At 39.2% G+C, this 13,660-nt stretch overlaps 1 protein-coding gene across 1 annotated transcript in view; it reads left to right on the top strand.

Moving 5' to 3' along the window:
• Window positions 1-2,933: 2,933 nt before the first annotated feature.
• Window positions 2,934-13,660, top strand: part of LOC104211377 (probable LRR receptor-like serine/threonine-protein kinase At1g07650) — a 33,006-nt gene continuing 22,279 nt past the window's right edge. Inside the window, exons 1-8 of the mRNA XM_070165745.1 lie at window positions 2,934-2,999; window positions 3,105-3,170; window positions 3,497-3,562; window positions 3,657-3,692; window positions 3,782-3,822; window positions 4,016-4,380; window positions 4,453-4,648; window positions 10,270-10,275. Coding sequence (XP_070021846.1) covers window positions 2,947-2,999; window positions 3,105-3,170; window positions 3,497-3,562; window positions 3,657-3,692; window positions 3,782-3,822; window positions 4,016-4,380; window positions 4,453-4,648; window positions 10,270-10,275 — 829 coding nt within the window. The 5' untranslated portion in view covers window positions 2,934-2,946. The remainder of the gene's footprint in view (window positions 3,000-3,104; window positions 3,171-3,496; window positions 3,563-3,656; window positions 3,693-3,781; window positions 3,823-4,015; window positions 4,381-4,452; window positions 4,649-10,269; window positions 10,276-13,660) is intronic.

Raw genomic sequence — 13,660 nt, forward strand, 5'->3', positions numbered from 1 at the left:
TCCGCTGTGTGGATGACTCCATATTCTCCTTCTTGAAATTCCACGAACCAGTCCCTGTTGGGACACATATGATAGCTACAAGCCGAGTCCATCAACCATATGTCTGATGATGTTGATGACTCTGTTGTAACTAATGAGAAGTCTGAATCATCACAATCAGCTACATTTGAATCCATAATAGCCTTTCCATTGTTATGTTTGGCCTTATTCTTCAACTTCGGACAGTCTTTCTTCCAGTGCCCTTTTTCTCGACAAAAGGCACATTCATCTTTGCTGGGTCTGGATCTTGACTTGGATCTTCCCTTCTTTGTCCTCGTTTGATTTTGAGGACGACCCCTCACAAACAGTGCTTCTCCTTCTCCGCCCTTCTGTTTTTCTCGCTTTCTTTGTTCATAGCTGTACAAAGCTGAACAAACTTCTCTGAGAGAAATTTCGTCATTTCCATGGAGTAGAGTAGTTTCAAGGTGCTCGTACTCATCAGGAAGTGACGCCAACAACATTAAGGCCAAGTCACCATCATCATAAGTTGTATCCATATTTTGCAAATCTGTGACCAACTTATTGAAACTGGTGATATGTTCATTCATCGTGGTACCAGGAACATAGGTGAAGTGAAACAGTCTCTTCTTCATGTACAATTTATTTTGACTGTTTTTCTTCAAAAATTTATCCTCCAGTGCTTTCCATAATTTACTTGCAGAAGTTTCCTTTGTGTATGGATATTTCTGCTCTCTAGCAAGGTAGGATCGAATGGTACCGCAAGCAACACGGTTGATAATTCTCCAATCTTCTTCTCCAATAACATCTGGTTTCTTTTCTTCAATGGCCAGATCTAGCCCTTGTTGAAAAAGGACATCTAGAACCTCGCCTTGCCACATCCCAAAATGTCCGGACCCGTCAAAAATTTCTACCGCAAATTTCGCATTTGACACAATTCTTGTCATAAGCGAAGATGCCAATGATGACGTATTGTTGACACTTGATGTAGATTCTTCTTGTTTATTGTCCCCCATATTTGACACAAATATTATTTAATAGCTGACGACACAAATCAAGATTATTTCCTTTCTGATGTAGAAGATCAGACTAAGCTGCAACTACAGAGCATACTCAGACAGAACCTTGACTCAGTTACCAAGATAAATCTTTTCTGATGTGGAAGATCAGACTATGCTGCAACCACAGAGCATACTTAGACAGTACCTTGGCTCTGATACCAATTGTTGCGGAAGTCAAATGTATATAGTGTGAATAAGTCACAACTACTATACCAAAAATTATGACAGCCACCAAATAATAAATAAGACAATAAAACAACAATAAAGGGAACACCAGAATTTACGAGGTTCGGCTAATTTTGCCTACTCCTCGGACACAACCAATATTTTATTTCACTCCAAAAATACAAGTGAAATAATACTAAAGAGAGAAGATACAAATGCCTTAAACAGATGAGAAGGCAAATGAGAGGTGTGTATCAATCCTAAACATTAGGCCTTCTTTTATAGGGGAAAAATCCCCCCCAAACTTAACTCCCAACCAATGTGGGACTTTGGCATTTTGCCAAACTTCAACAAATCTCCACCTTGGCAAAATTCCACATTTTCAATTCTCTCTCAATAACAAATTTTGGTTGTGTCTTCATCTTCAATCTTCAGTGTTCAACAATGTTGATCAAATCCAAACAATGTTGAAACTTGATCGCAGTCACCACCTTAGTTAGCATATCAGCAGGATTCTCCGTAGTATGAATTTTCTTCACTGTGACTCCTCCTTCTTCTATGATTTCTCGTACGAATGCAGCAGGTTGAGCGGTAACAACTTTACTGGAAAACTTCCTAGCTTTGAGAGTTTTAAAAACCTTCAGAAATTGTAAGCATTTTTACACTAGTTGTTAAAAGTTTGTATTTCCAGATATATTTTGGTTGGATCAGACTTTATGCTTGGTTAACAGAGAGATTCAAGCTTCTGGTTTTGAAGGACCTGTATCTCCAAGCATTTCTGTCTTGACCGGAATGTCTGAATTGTGAGTTGTTTTCTGTGCTGCATACTTTCTTTAGTTGCTTATTATGGTGTTTGTTTTTATTTGGTTAGAATTTAATCTTAATAAGATGACTTTACAGAAGAATCAGTGACTTGACTGGAAGTGCTTCAGAATTTCCACCGCTTGAGAACATGACAGGCCTAAGTAGATTGTAAGTAATTCTCATGAAATTTGAATTTAGGCATTAATGGTTTCACTAGTTTAATTCCCTAGTCGATGGAATTTTTTTCTTCTTTTTTTCTGAAGCTAATTTGTAATTGCAGGATGTTAAGGAACTGCAATATATCAGGGAAGATTCCTTCTTACATAGCTAAAATGACTAAATTACAAGTTCTGTAAGTCTGCCGCCTAACTTCACTCTGATTTTAATTTCTTCCTCTTTCGATATCCTTTTCTTTCTCTCTTCCATACGTACCTGAACTTAACAGAAATAACGCATGCCAATTATGCAATCCTTCCTCTTTTATTGTTTCGCTTTTACAATTTCTGTATACTTTTTAGGCCACGAGACAGGTCTATTGAAATTGAGTCTTCCTTAATTGTTAACATTTTGTAGTTCTTTAATGAAGACCATATAGAGGAGACCTTCTCTCCAAGAGGAAAAGGGAAAATAAAAAAAACTTAAGCTTCCATCTCATCGTTATGCACTTATGCTATAGGTCTCGAAAAGTATTGTTTCGTCTTGACTATGGTTTTCTTTTGCTGCAGAGATCTAAGCTTCAACAGGCTTGAAGGACCGATCTGGAGAGATTGTAAGTGACATAACATAGGGATGAAACTTGTGATACTCAAAGTTTTTCTTTCAGCTTGCATGCCTGCGCGTTGGCCTTATATTCTCAACTAATCCAACCTTTTTTTTTCCCATTGAAATATATATGATAAAATTTAAACCTGAGACATGAATGGCCAAGGTGCTGAGGCTTCAAACGCATTTATCGCCAAAGAAATTTCCATTGTATGACATTTTATTGGTTTTTCAGAGCTTTATTCATTTATTTATTTATTAAGCTCTTTGTTCGAATTGAAATCTTCAGTAGAATTAAAGATTTTGCTTTGTAAGGTACCTGACAAGCAATAAACTTACTGGGCCAATTGAAGACTGGATCATACGTAGAGAATCCAATTTGTAAGTTTATTACTTCTGATAACATGGTTTTACTTATAAATCTACTCATGCCTATGAATGCGAGATTCTCTTTATCTCAAGAACTTTAGATTCCATTAGCATATAGTCATAAATGCCAATGTTGCATGCACACAGTATTCCTTACAGAATTTCCTTTTAATCAACACTAACTTGCTGATTCTGTTTTGCACCATTTATAATTCTGTATTAGTATTGGTAAAACTGACATTTGCATCCTGCAATCAGAAACACAAATACTCCATCTCCTTTTATTACTTTTATAGTACTGGGAGAACACTAGTTATGTTAGAAAACTGTATTTGCAGACATGCAGACCTATCTTATAACAACTTCAATGAGAGTATTGAGCCAACTACTTGTCCGGAAAACCTGTATGATCCTCGAACTTTATGCCTTCTTCCTGCTCATTTTTATTATTCGCGCACCAGCTGTTGTTATTTCTAAGAGACATTTTCTTCTTGGCAGAAACTTGTTCAGAAGCTATAACGCAACAAAAAAGTCGTAAGTCTTTAACTTGTCGTATAGGAGACTGGATGCATGATCATTTTCTTAGAGAATTTTCAACTGACTCTCCTTCCAACTTGATTCAGAGAACTAGGGAAATGCTTGTCAAGTAATCATTGTTCAAAGAGTAAGTTTATCCTTCTACAAGACTAAGATTCAAATTCTCTCAATCTAAGATTCTGTTTTCAGTAGTTTCAGATCACAGTACTTTATCAATTTCTGTTGATAATGGAGAAACAGAACACTTGATAATGTCAGTTCTCTGTGTCTGCTATGTTTTGTAGAGGCAGATTTACTTCATGTGTTTTAATTATATGCAGATTGGTACTCAGTGCACATAAATTGTGGTGGTGAGAGTGTGACAATAGGGGACACCCCTTATGAAGCAGATGACGATTCAGCAGGTCCTGCAAAATTCTTTTACTCGAAAGAGAGCTGGGGAGCCAGCAATACTGGAGACTTCTGGGTAGAGAGAAATTACAAAGCGACTAATGTATCTGCCATTAAGGGAGATGACACTGAACTGTATACGACAGCTCGGCTCTCAGCTTTATCTCTAACTTACTACGGACGTTGTTTAGCAAATGGAAACTACACTGTGACACTGCACTTTGCAGAGATTGTTATAAGAGATAACCGATCTTTCCGAAGTCTTGGAAAACGGATGTTTGATGTCTACATTCAGGTCAATTAACATTCATCTGAGTAGTACGCCAAGGTTTAGGTGCAGTTTGCTTAACTATTTAACTGGATGCAGGGCGAGAGGAAGCTCAAAGATTTTGATATTAGAAGTTTAGCTGGAGAAGTTGATAAAGCTTTGATAAGAAAGTTCAATGCAGTTGTAGAAGATGGCATTCTAGAAGTGCGCTTTCAGTATGCCGGGAAAGGAACAACAGCTGTCCCTATAAGAGGAAACTATGGCCCTTTAATTTCTGCCATCTCTTTTGAATCTAGTAACACTACTATTGCCCTTTGGTTCACTTCTTTCTCTTTCCAGATGTTGTTAATTATTGTCAAGAGTGTTGAATTTGGCAAAACTATGCTTAATGTTTAGGATTTAAACACACTTCTCATTTGCCTTCTCATCTGTTTAAGGCATTTGTATTTCTCTCTTTAGTATTATTTTACTTGTATTTTTGGAGTGAAATAAAATATTGGTTGTGTCCGAGGAGTAGGCAAAATTAGCCGAACCTCGTAAATTTTGGTGTTCCCTTTATTGTTGCTTTATTGTCTTATTTATTATTTGGTGGCTGTCATAATTTTTGGTATAGTAGTTGTGACTTATTCACACTATAGTAGTTATGCTCAAAAGGAGGGAATTGATTACAATGAAGTGTTTTCTCCGGTTGTAAAACATTCCTCCATTAGAATTATGTTGGCTTTGGTAACACAATTGGATTTGGAACTAGTTCAGATGGATGTAAAAACTGCGTTTTTACATGGAAACTTGGAGGAGGAAATCTACATGACTCACCCAGAAGGATTCAAAGTTGCTGGAAAAGAAAATATGGTGTGCAAACTTGAAAAATCGTTGTACGGATTGAAACAATCTTCTAGACAATGGTACAAGCGATTTGACGAGTTTATGTTGCGGCAAGGGTACAAGAGAAGCAAATACGATCATTGTGTGTATTTGCACAAGCTTAAAGATGGTTCCTTTGTATATCTTCTCCTATATGTTGATGATATGTTGATAGCTTCCAAGAATTCGGAAGAAATTGATAAGTTGAAGATTCAACTGAAGAAGGAGTTCGAGATGAAGGATTTGGGTGAGGCAAAGAAAATTCTTGGCATGGAGATAATTAGAGATAGACGTTCAAAGAAACTCTGTTTATCTCAAAAGGAATATTTGAAGAGAGTACTTCAACGTTTTGGCATAGATGACAAGACTAAGCCAGTTAGTACTCCACTTGCTTCCCATTTTAAGCTAAGTACTACTATGTCGCCAAAACAGGCAGGAGGATCAAGTGTATTCGCACAGACAATGGAGGTGAATACAAAAATGATCATTTCAATAAGGTCTGTGAAAATGATGGCATCGTCCGACACTTCACTGTTAGACATACACCACAACAGAATGGAGTGGCAGAACGTATGAACCGGACCTTGCTGGAGAAGGTACGGTGTATGTTGTCCAATGCTGGCTTGGGCAAAGAATTTTGGGCTGAGGCAGTTACATATGCATGCCACCTCATTAATCGCTTACCATCTGCTGCTATTGATGGCAAGACACCATTTGAAAAATGGTATGGAAAACCTGCTATAGATTATAACTCTTTGCACGTGTTTGGCTCAACTGCATATTGTAAACACGTGATTTTTGCTTCACGGACAATCGCTCCAAAAGAAAATAAAAATAGTGGCAAATGGCTTCGCTGTACAATTTTTCGATCTTTCCGTGACATGTGTTGTTAGTCGTTTGTGAGTCTGTCCATTTTGCATCCAGTCATTATCAAACAAAAATACAAAAAAATATATGTGTCGTTAAAAGAAAATTCAAAAATATAAATATATGTGCGTCGTTCGTTCTAGGTTGTGATGTAACTTACTTAAATATTTTCGTGATAATTGTGTGGGAATGTTACATTATTGTTGATGTTAATTTCATTATTTTTGTTTAAAAGAAGAAAAAAAAGAAAAAAAAAGAGCAAAAGAGTGAGGGATTAAAATCGATTTGGGCCCAGAAATTGAAACAAAAAGGGGCCCAAAACTGGCACTCAGACCCAGTCCAAATCCAGCCTGCCCAAGCACGGACTCAAACGACGTCGTATCGGCGTCCCCATTTGAAGCCGTTGATCTGATTCAAAGGAACGGTCCAGATCAGGCTATTCAACTCACCTCAACGACGCCGTTTCAGGCAAATTGATCTGAGCCGTCTAAGCCTTTTGATCCAACGGTCCACACACGCACCCGTGACCCAACCCTTCACTTAAACCAAACGACCCCGTTTAACTACCAAACGACCCCGTCTCATTTCTCACCCTCAGATCCAAGCCGTTGAGATCATCTGATCTAACGGCTCAGATCCAATCCCATAGACCATATATAAACCTTCCCTTACACCCCACGCCCCCTATACCAGCACCCCATCCCTTCGTTCCCTGAACCCTGAAACCCCCAAACCCTAGCAGCCGCCCTAGTCTCCTTCGCCATTAAAGCCGGCGGCACGAACGCCGGTGACCACCCCCTGAACACCCTAAGACCCCCTCACTCCCCTGAACACGAATCCACTAACCACGAACCTCGAATCATCTCCTATCATCTCGAATCTGGATTTGAAGATTCGAGACAAAACTCGATCTATACCAAACCTCACCATCTTCATACCAGACACTCCCCTGACCTTCCTCGTGACCAAACCAAGCTTGGTTTGGTCCGAATCTACCCACAAATCCTAAAAATCCAGATCTGAAAATCCAGACCTTAGAACACATGCACCTGGGGAATCCGGCCAGTCTTGAAAGGGGTTTGAGGTTCAATGGATCTTAACCAAGGTGTTCTCGTGTGAGAACACCCTGGTTAAAATTTGTTCGGCCTCAAATGGGCAGAGTTGAGTCAGATTTGGGTCTGTTTGATTTAAACATTTTCGGTAAGTTTTCCTTTCCTTTGTTTAGTTCTAATTGAGTTGTCAGCATGATTTGTTGTTGTGGTTATTTGTTTTGGTCTGTTACTTTGTCTGTTTTCTTCCATCTCTAGCAAAGACCTTTTATTTGGTCGATTGATTTTCTATGTGTGTATTCTGAATGTACTCTGTGATAAACATGATCGTCGATTAGTTTAATCGTCAGATAAGTTAACTCATATAGGCCCCAGTAATTGAACAAAAATTGTCTGATGCCCTTTGGGTCCCTAAACGTATTGTTTGTATGAGCGACTGATTATTACTAGTTATAATTAGTATAGTCGACTCGATAAATGTTGTCGATTAGTTTTCTATAACTAATGAATCGAATGAGCTAATAATGTCGCATGACTAATTGAACTTTGCCACTGACCGAATGCCCCAGCATTGTCTGAAATGGTTTGTTTGCATTGTAAAAATGACTGAAAAGGGTTCAGTCCAGGCAGTCTTGAATTTGAACTTTCATCAGTTCAAAAATGCCCTGATGCTGCAAGGGGCAGGGCAATAATAATCAAGGTTAAGCAGGGGTAGTCTGGGGTTTGAAAAGAACAAAAATGATTAGTTTAAATGAGCTGACAAGTAGGGTACTAAATGAAGATTAAACTAATACCAATGGGGAACAAAACATGAGGGCATGAGTTTAAAAGGAATACTAAAATAAGCCCATAATCCTGGATTAAAGAATAAACCAGGCATGGGGAGCAAATGGCTGGCATCAAGAGATGCTCAAGCATGGGTTTAACAGGGTATGGGCAGGCTGCAAGTTGCAGCACGAGGGCAGCTCAGCTGCACTTGGACATTTGGCTTATAAATAGGCCATTCGAGAATTAAAAGGGGCTGGACTTTTAGTCTTCAAAAAAGGAAAAAACAAAAGGCTGGAATTTTTAGTCTTAAAGCTGAAACTTTTAGTCTGAAGAAAGGTTTACTGAGTTTAAAGAAAGCTGAAAAACATAAGTTAGTTTCCAAATAGATTATAACCAAACACCATCTGAAAGTTGAATAAGAATTCATATTGGTCAAGCTGCCTTGGCCAAGTTCTGTCATCTGCATTGACTGAGCTGTTTGTTGGTTGCTGAACTGTTGGTATTTGCTGCATTGAGCACTCTTTTACTTCTGGGGTTTCATTACTCTTCGTCTGGAATTACTGGTTTGGCACTCGACCATTTGCTGGTTTCTTTTGTTCTGGGAATTATTGTTGGTTGTTCGTGGATTGTGGAAAACATTTGGTTGTTGGTTTGTTGCTGTGCTGTTGCTGTGTACCTGTTGTTGCTGTGTTTACTGCATACTGCCCAGCTGATCATTCCTTTCTTCCTTTCCTTTCCTTACCAGGTACACAGTTGATACCACCAATGTAACTGAGAGTTTGAGCATGAGTGCAAAAGAGAGGACCTGCAGATTGTTTTTATATATACATGAACTGTTACATTAAATGTCATGAAATAGTTACATTTTCGTTTGGATAATAGAAGTAGCCTACATGCTCAGTATATTAATGTAGATTAATGAATGATAGTCATGTATGTATGCTGTTAGGTGAAAAACATTCCCAGTGTAATAAGTTGTATTTTAGACTTAGTCTGATGGTGTAGTATATTCTCTAATGTAGGCTAAATAGGAAAACTATCCACATGAGTTAAAGTTCTTTCCCCTTTTACCAGATTGTCACATATAAATTGATAAAGAACAAAGAATCAGTTCTAGGCCTCAACCTCAGGAAGGCCGAGCCCAAATCGAAACAAATCAGCTAGGCCTGTATCGGAAAAACAGGGGCCCAAGTCTGGCCATCTCGCATGAGCTAGGTTTGGGCCCATAATTTTCGACTAGTTGTCCATAAGTGCAGTCACGTTTTATTATTCTGTAAAAGCACTTTAAATCCTGTTATAAATAAGCTCGCAAGCATGTAATCGACTAAGGCTATTTACTGCTTTCAATTGATAGAGACAAACACGACAAGAAACGTAGTTGCTATAGGATATCCTTTAAAAATAACAACGAGATGAGCCTCGATAAAATAAACAAAACGCAGATGCGGGGCCCTTGTTAAATGTATATTATTGAAGCATTTAGTTTCCAGGACGGGTTGTTTAGCAAATCTCACAACCCTCCTAAAATAACAATACGTTAGACTCTTTAGGACGCGCCTTAATAAATCTTACCTTCGTAAACTCGGGTGCACATTGATGTGACCCAAATCCAAATCTCAACGGAGTCAAAATGTATCGACGACCACGGGTACATTGATTGTAACGCGGTTCGAGATACATTTTTACAACGTTGCAATTCTTGATAAAAACAGTAAATGATAAAAGCGATCAAAAGTTTAAAATTTTGCACATAAGTTCACACTTGTATAAAATCAGATAATCAAGCCGAATATAACAATTGAGCGACCGTGCTAGAACCACGGAACTCGGGAATGCCTAACACCTTCTCCCGGGTTAACAGAATTCCTTATCCGGATTTCTGGTACGCAGACTGTAATATAGAGTCATTCTTTTCCTCGATTCGGGATTAAAATTGGTGACTTGGGACACCCTAAATCTCCCAAGTGGCGACTCTGAAATAATTAAACCAATCCCGTTTCGATTGTCCTTTAATTGGAAAAAACTCCCCTGCGCCCTCTCCGGGTACGTAAAAAGGAGGTGTGACAGCTCTGGCGACTCTGCTGGGGACCGGTGACCCAGAACCACTGGTTCAGGGTTAAGAATTCGAGCTTAGAATAATTGTTGTTATTTGGCTTTATTTATTATCTGATTTTTACATGATATATGCTTAATGTGCTAAATGATGCTTTTACCGCTTTAATATTATCTGAATTGTGTATATAAAACTGCTACGAAACCCTTCTTTCTGAGTCTTCTGAATTTATGGTGTACACGTGCGCGTGACCCACCTTTCTGTTAAAGTCATACCAAATAAGACGGAGTTGGGACAAGTAACTAGGCCGGGCAGACTTTCGTGCTCCCGGTACGTTGCCCCCGCTTCGGCTCAAACTGTCCGTTTGGGTAAGCCAGGTTTAGAACAATCAACCTCAGGGTTACACTTAGAATAACTCAGCCATGTACCGGATCCCTAGTAGGAACGTTTATTTGCATCACGTGCATTTGACTTAGGGGACTCAACACAGGGGTTGGGTCCGTCTAAGACAGGTGAACCCGAAATAAAAAGACCATCCTGATGCATCCTACTTGCTATACGTGCATTCATTTGCCTCGAACATGCTCGCTGACCGGCTTAAATGAAATCATGGTAGGAGCTGAGGAGTAAAATGGGTCATAATAAAAAATATATATATATATGTAATATATATATATATATATATATATATATATATATGTAATAAAAATAAAGTATAGTTTTCAAATCTTGAAATAAAGGTATTTAATCTTGAAAGGTATTTAGTCTTGAAAATAGTTGGAAAATTCAAAAAATATAGTTTTAAATCTTGAAATAGTTTTAACTGAAAGCGATTGGAGTACGTTTTCAAAATGAGTCTTGACTTTATTAAATTAAATTTCAGATACAAAATGAGCACCACACAAAACCCCTCCTCCGCAAATACAGAAGAGTTTCTATTCCAGCTTCAAATGTGGTGGGGTGAATTAGGCAAAGATGGTCAAAAGTGGGTCATCAAGCATTTGGGAAATCTCCCGGACATTATGAAAGTTAAACCCCGTGAGGATCTGATTGCGGCATTAGTGACTTTTTGGGACCCTGTTCACAATGTCTTTCGTTTCTCTGACTTCGAGCTCACTCCTACATTAGAAGAGGTAGCTGGATATGTTGGTTTTGACGGAAGTTTAAGGAATCAAAGCTTGATATTCACGAAGGCTCCCTCGGTACATCGATTCTTCGGTCTTTTGAACATCAGCAGTCAAATCAGGAAAAGCAACGTCGTCAACGGATGTTGTTCTTTCAACTTTTTGTATTCAAGGTTCGGAAAGTCAGATGGGTTCGAAATTCATGAGAAAGGCCTTACTAACAAACAAGACAAAGACGCATGGTAGGTTCACCGTCGTTTCGCCTTCATGGTGGCTTTTCTAGGGATCATGGTCTTCCCGAACAAAGAACGAACAATCAATATTCGCACCGCAAAAGTTGTGCAAATCCTCACTTCCAAGGAAAATCACACCCTTGTCCCCATCATTCTCTCAGACATTTATCGGGCTTTGACTTTATGTAAAGCAGGAGCGAAAGTCTTCGAAGGATGCGGAATTTTGTTGCAAATGTGGCTGATTGAACATCTCCAACAACAGACCAAGATCATACAGTACAGGCCAAACAACGATAATTACATCGAGGGTTATGAGGAAAGAGCGAAAAATTATCAGGTTCCAGAAGGGACAGAAGCATGGGTATCTCGGCTAAGGGCTCTAACGGCAAATCAAATTGAATGGACTCTGGGATGGCTATCAATGAGGGAAGTAATACATATGTCAAACTCAAATAGTTATCTGCTACTATTGGGATTGAGAAGCATCCAGCCATACGCGCCATTGAGAGTCCTAAGACAACTAGGAAGATATCAAGTAGTTCCTGATGATGAAGATTTGAGTGCGCAAGAAATCGAACTACACCCAGAGGCCACTATTCCTGAGGCGTTACTTCAGCAGATGTGGAATGGATGTCGATACTTAAAAAGCGATACTCAAGTCCCAGACACTAAAAAGGGTGAGATAAATCCTGGATATGCAAGGTGGTTCGAGAAACGGTCTCGCATGGACGAGGTACCAGAACCTGAGCTGAGAAGGCCAACTAAAAGACCCCATATTCAAAACTTTAATGATAAAATCCAAGAGCGGTTGATCTGGGGAGAAAAAGAGAAGGGGTACAAAGCAACTATCCACGCCCTAAAGGAAAATCTAAGGAACCTCAGTCTGGAGAAGGATTTGCAAGCACAAGAAGCTGAAGGCGAGAAGAAGAGTCTAGCCTGTGAGAATGAAAGTCTTCATGCTCGATTTCTGAAAATGAAAAAGGCTTCTGAAACGCCAATGAGGAATTGGAAGGATCAAAAAACCATCGCCAATCTTTTTGAAAGAATGCAGGATTATGATTCCATTCTTGCTGCAAAAGAAAGGGCGTTGAGCAAAGCAAAAGAAAGGATCCAACAATTAAACGAAGAAGCCAGATCTGATAAGGAACGCCAAAATAGGCAATCCGAGAAAGACAGGGCACAATTCGAGAAGGAAAAAGACCATTGGATACGATCAGGAGACCAACTTCGTGCACAACTAGAAGAAGCAAGAAGGTACAGAGAGCATCAACAAGCGGACACTGAGAGAGAAAGAGCGCAGATGAGATTAGAGCAGGCCAGACTCCGAGCTCTATTAGAGTCAGCCCTAGATCGTGAAGGCCGTATCCGAGATGTAGCCACCACTCGCCAGCAGCAATTGCAGGATCAAGGCCAACGTCTCCAAGATTTCAGGGCACAGATCCACGACCTGGCGGTCTACACCTCTCAAAGTTATGTAAACTGCCAAGGAATGGATTATGAAAGGTTTACCGAGCATGCACCCACCTTTGCCCGTCATCTAGCAGTGGAGTTGGAAAGGATGTATCGAACATTGGGAGGACATCCGGGTCAAGCCCCGCCTTGAGCAAATGATCTAATAATTTACAACACAAGTGGAAAGTGGGGCACGTTATGAGATGTTAAGAATTGTATCTTTTTATTTCAATTTGAATGTGTGTGTTTCAAGACATTGTTTTCACAAAGTTTTCAAATGTAATGTTGTTCATTTTCTTTGATGTGTATTTCAAGACATTGTTTTACAAAGTTTTCAAATGTAATGTTTGTTCATTTTCTTTTCATAAATGTTTACTTTAAGGCAGAACTACGCCTGGTCTGATTCACGCGGGGACGTGATACGTAGGCAATCCCCATAAGATTCGACCGCTTTTAATAAATAAAGAAAAGAAAATGTAAATAAAATAAAACGCAGGGTTTCGCAAAATACTTTAAAGAGACGAATGAGCAAACCGGGATGACGCATGTTGTTTGAAGCAAAGCATGTAGAAACGGTTAACTGCCTAGGTGCATTGCATCCTCTATGTGTTATGATCAAATCTGTTAAGCTCTAACACTAACAAAGTTTGTTGTTGTCTGATATCAGACAGTTAGTTGTTAAAGAATTCTGGCAACACATTCATACCAAACCAGATCCAAAGGACCGGTAGCAACAAGCATGACTACTTCGGAGAATAGCAATGAGGAAGAAAGGCCGATGAGCCAGTTGTTAAAAGAAGCGATGGAAAAGATTGAAAGGATGGGACTAGAAATGAATGCAATGCAACTAGCCCTAGCCAAAACACAAAAGAGTCCTGAAACACTGGGACACATGCC

The sequence above is a fragment of the Nicotiana sylvestris genome, chromosome 2 (assembly GCF_000393655.2).
Source record: "Nicotiana sylvestris chromosome 2, ASM39365v2, whole genome shotgun sequence".
Classification (NCBI taxonomy): domain Eukaryota; kingdom Viridiplantae; phylum Streptophyta; class Magnoliopsida; order Solanales; family Solanaceae; genus Nicotiana; species Nicotiana sylvestris.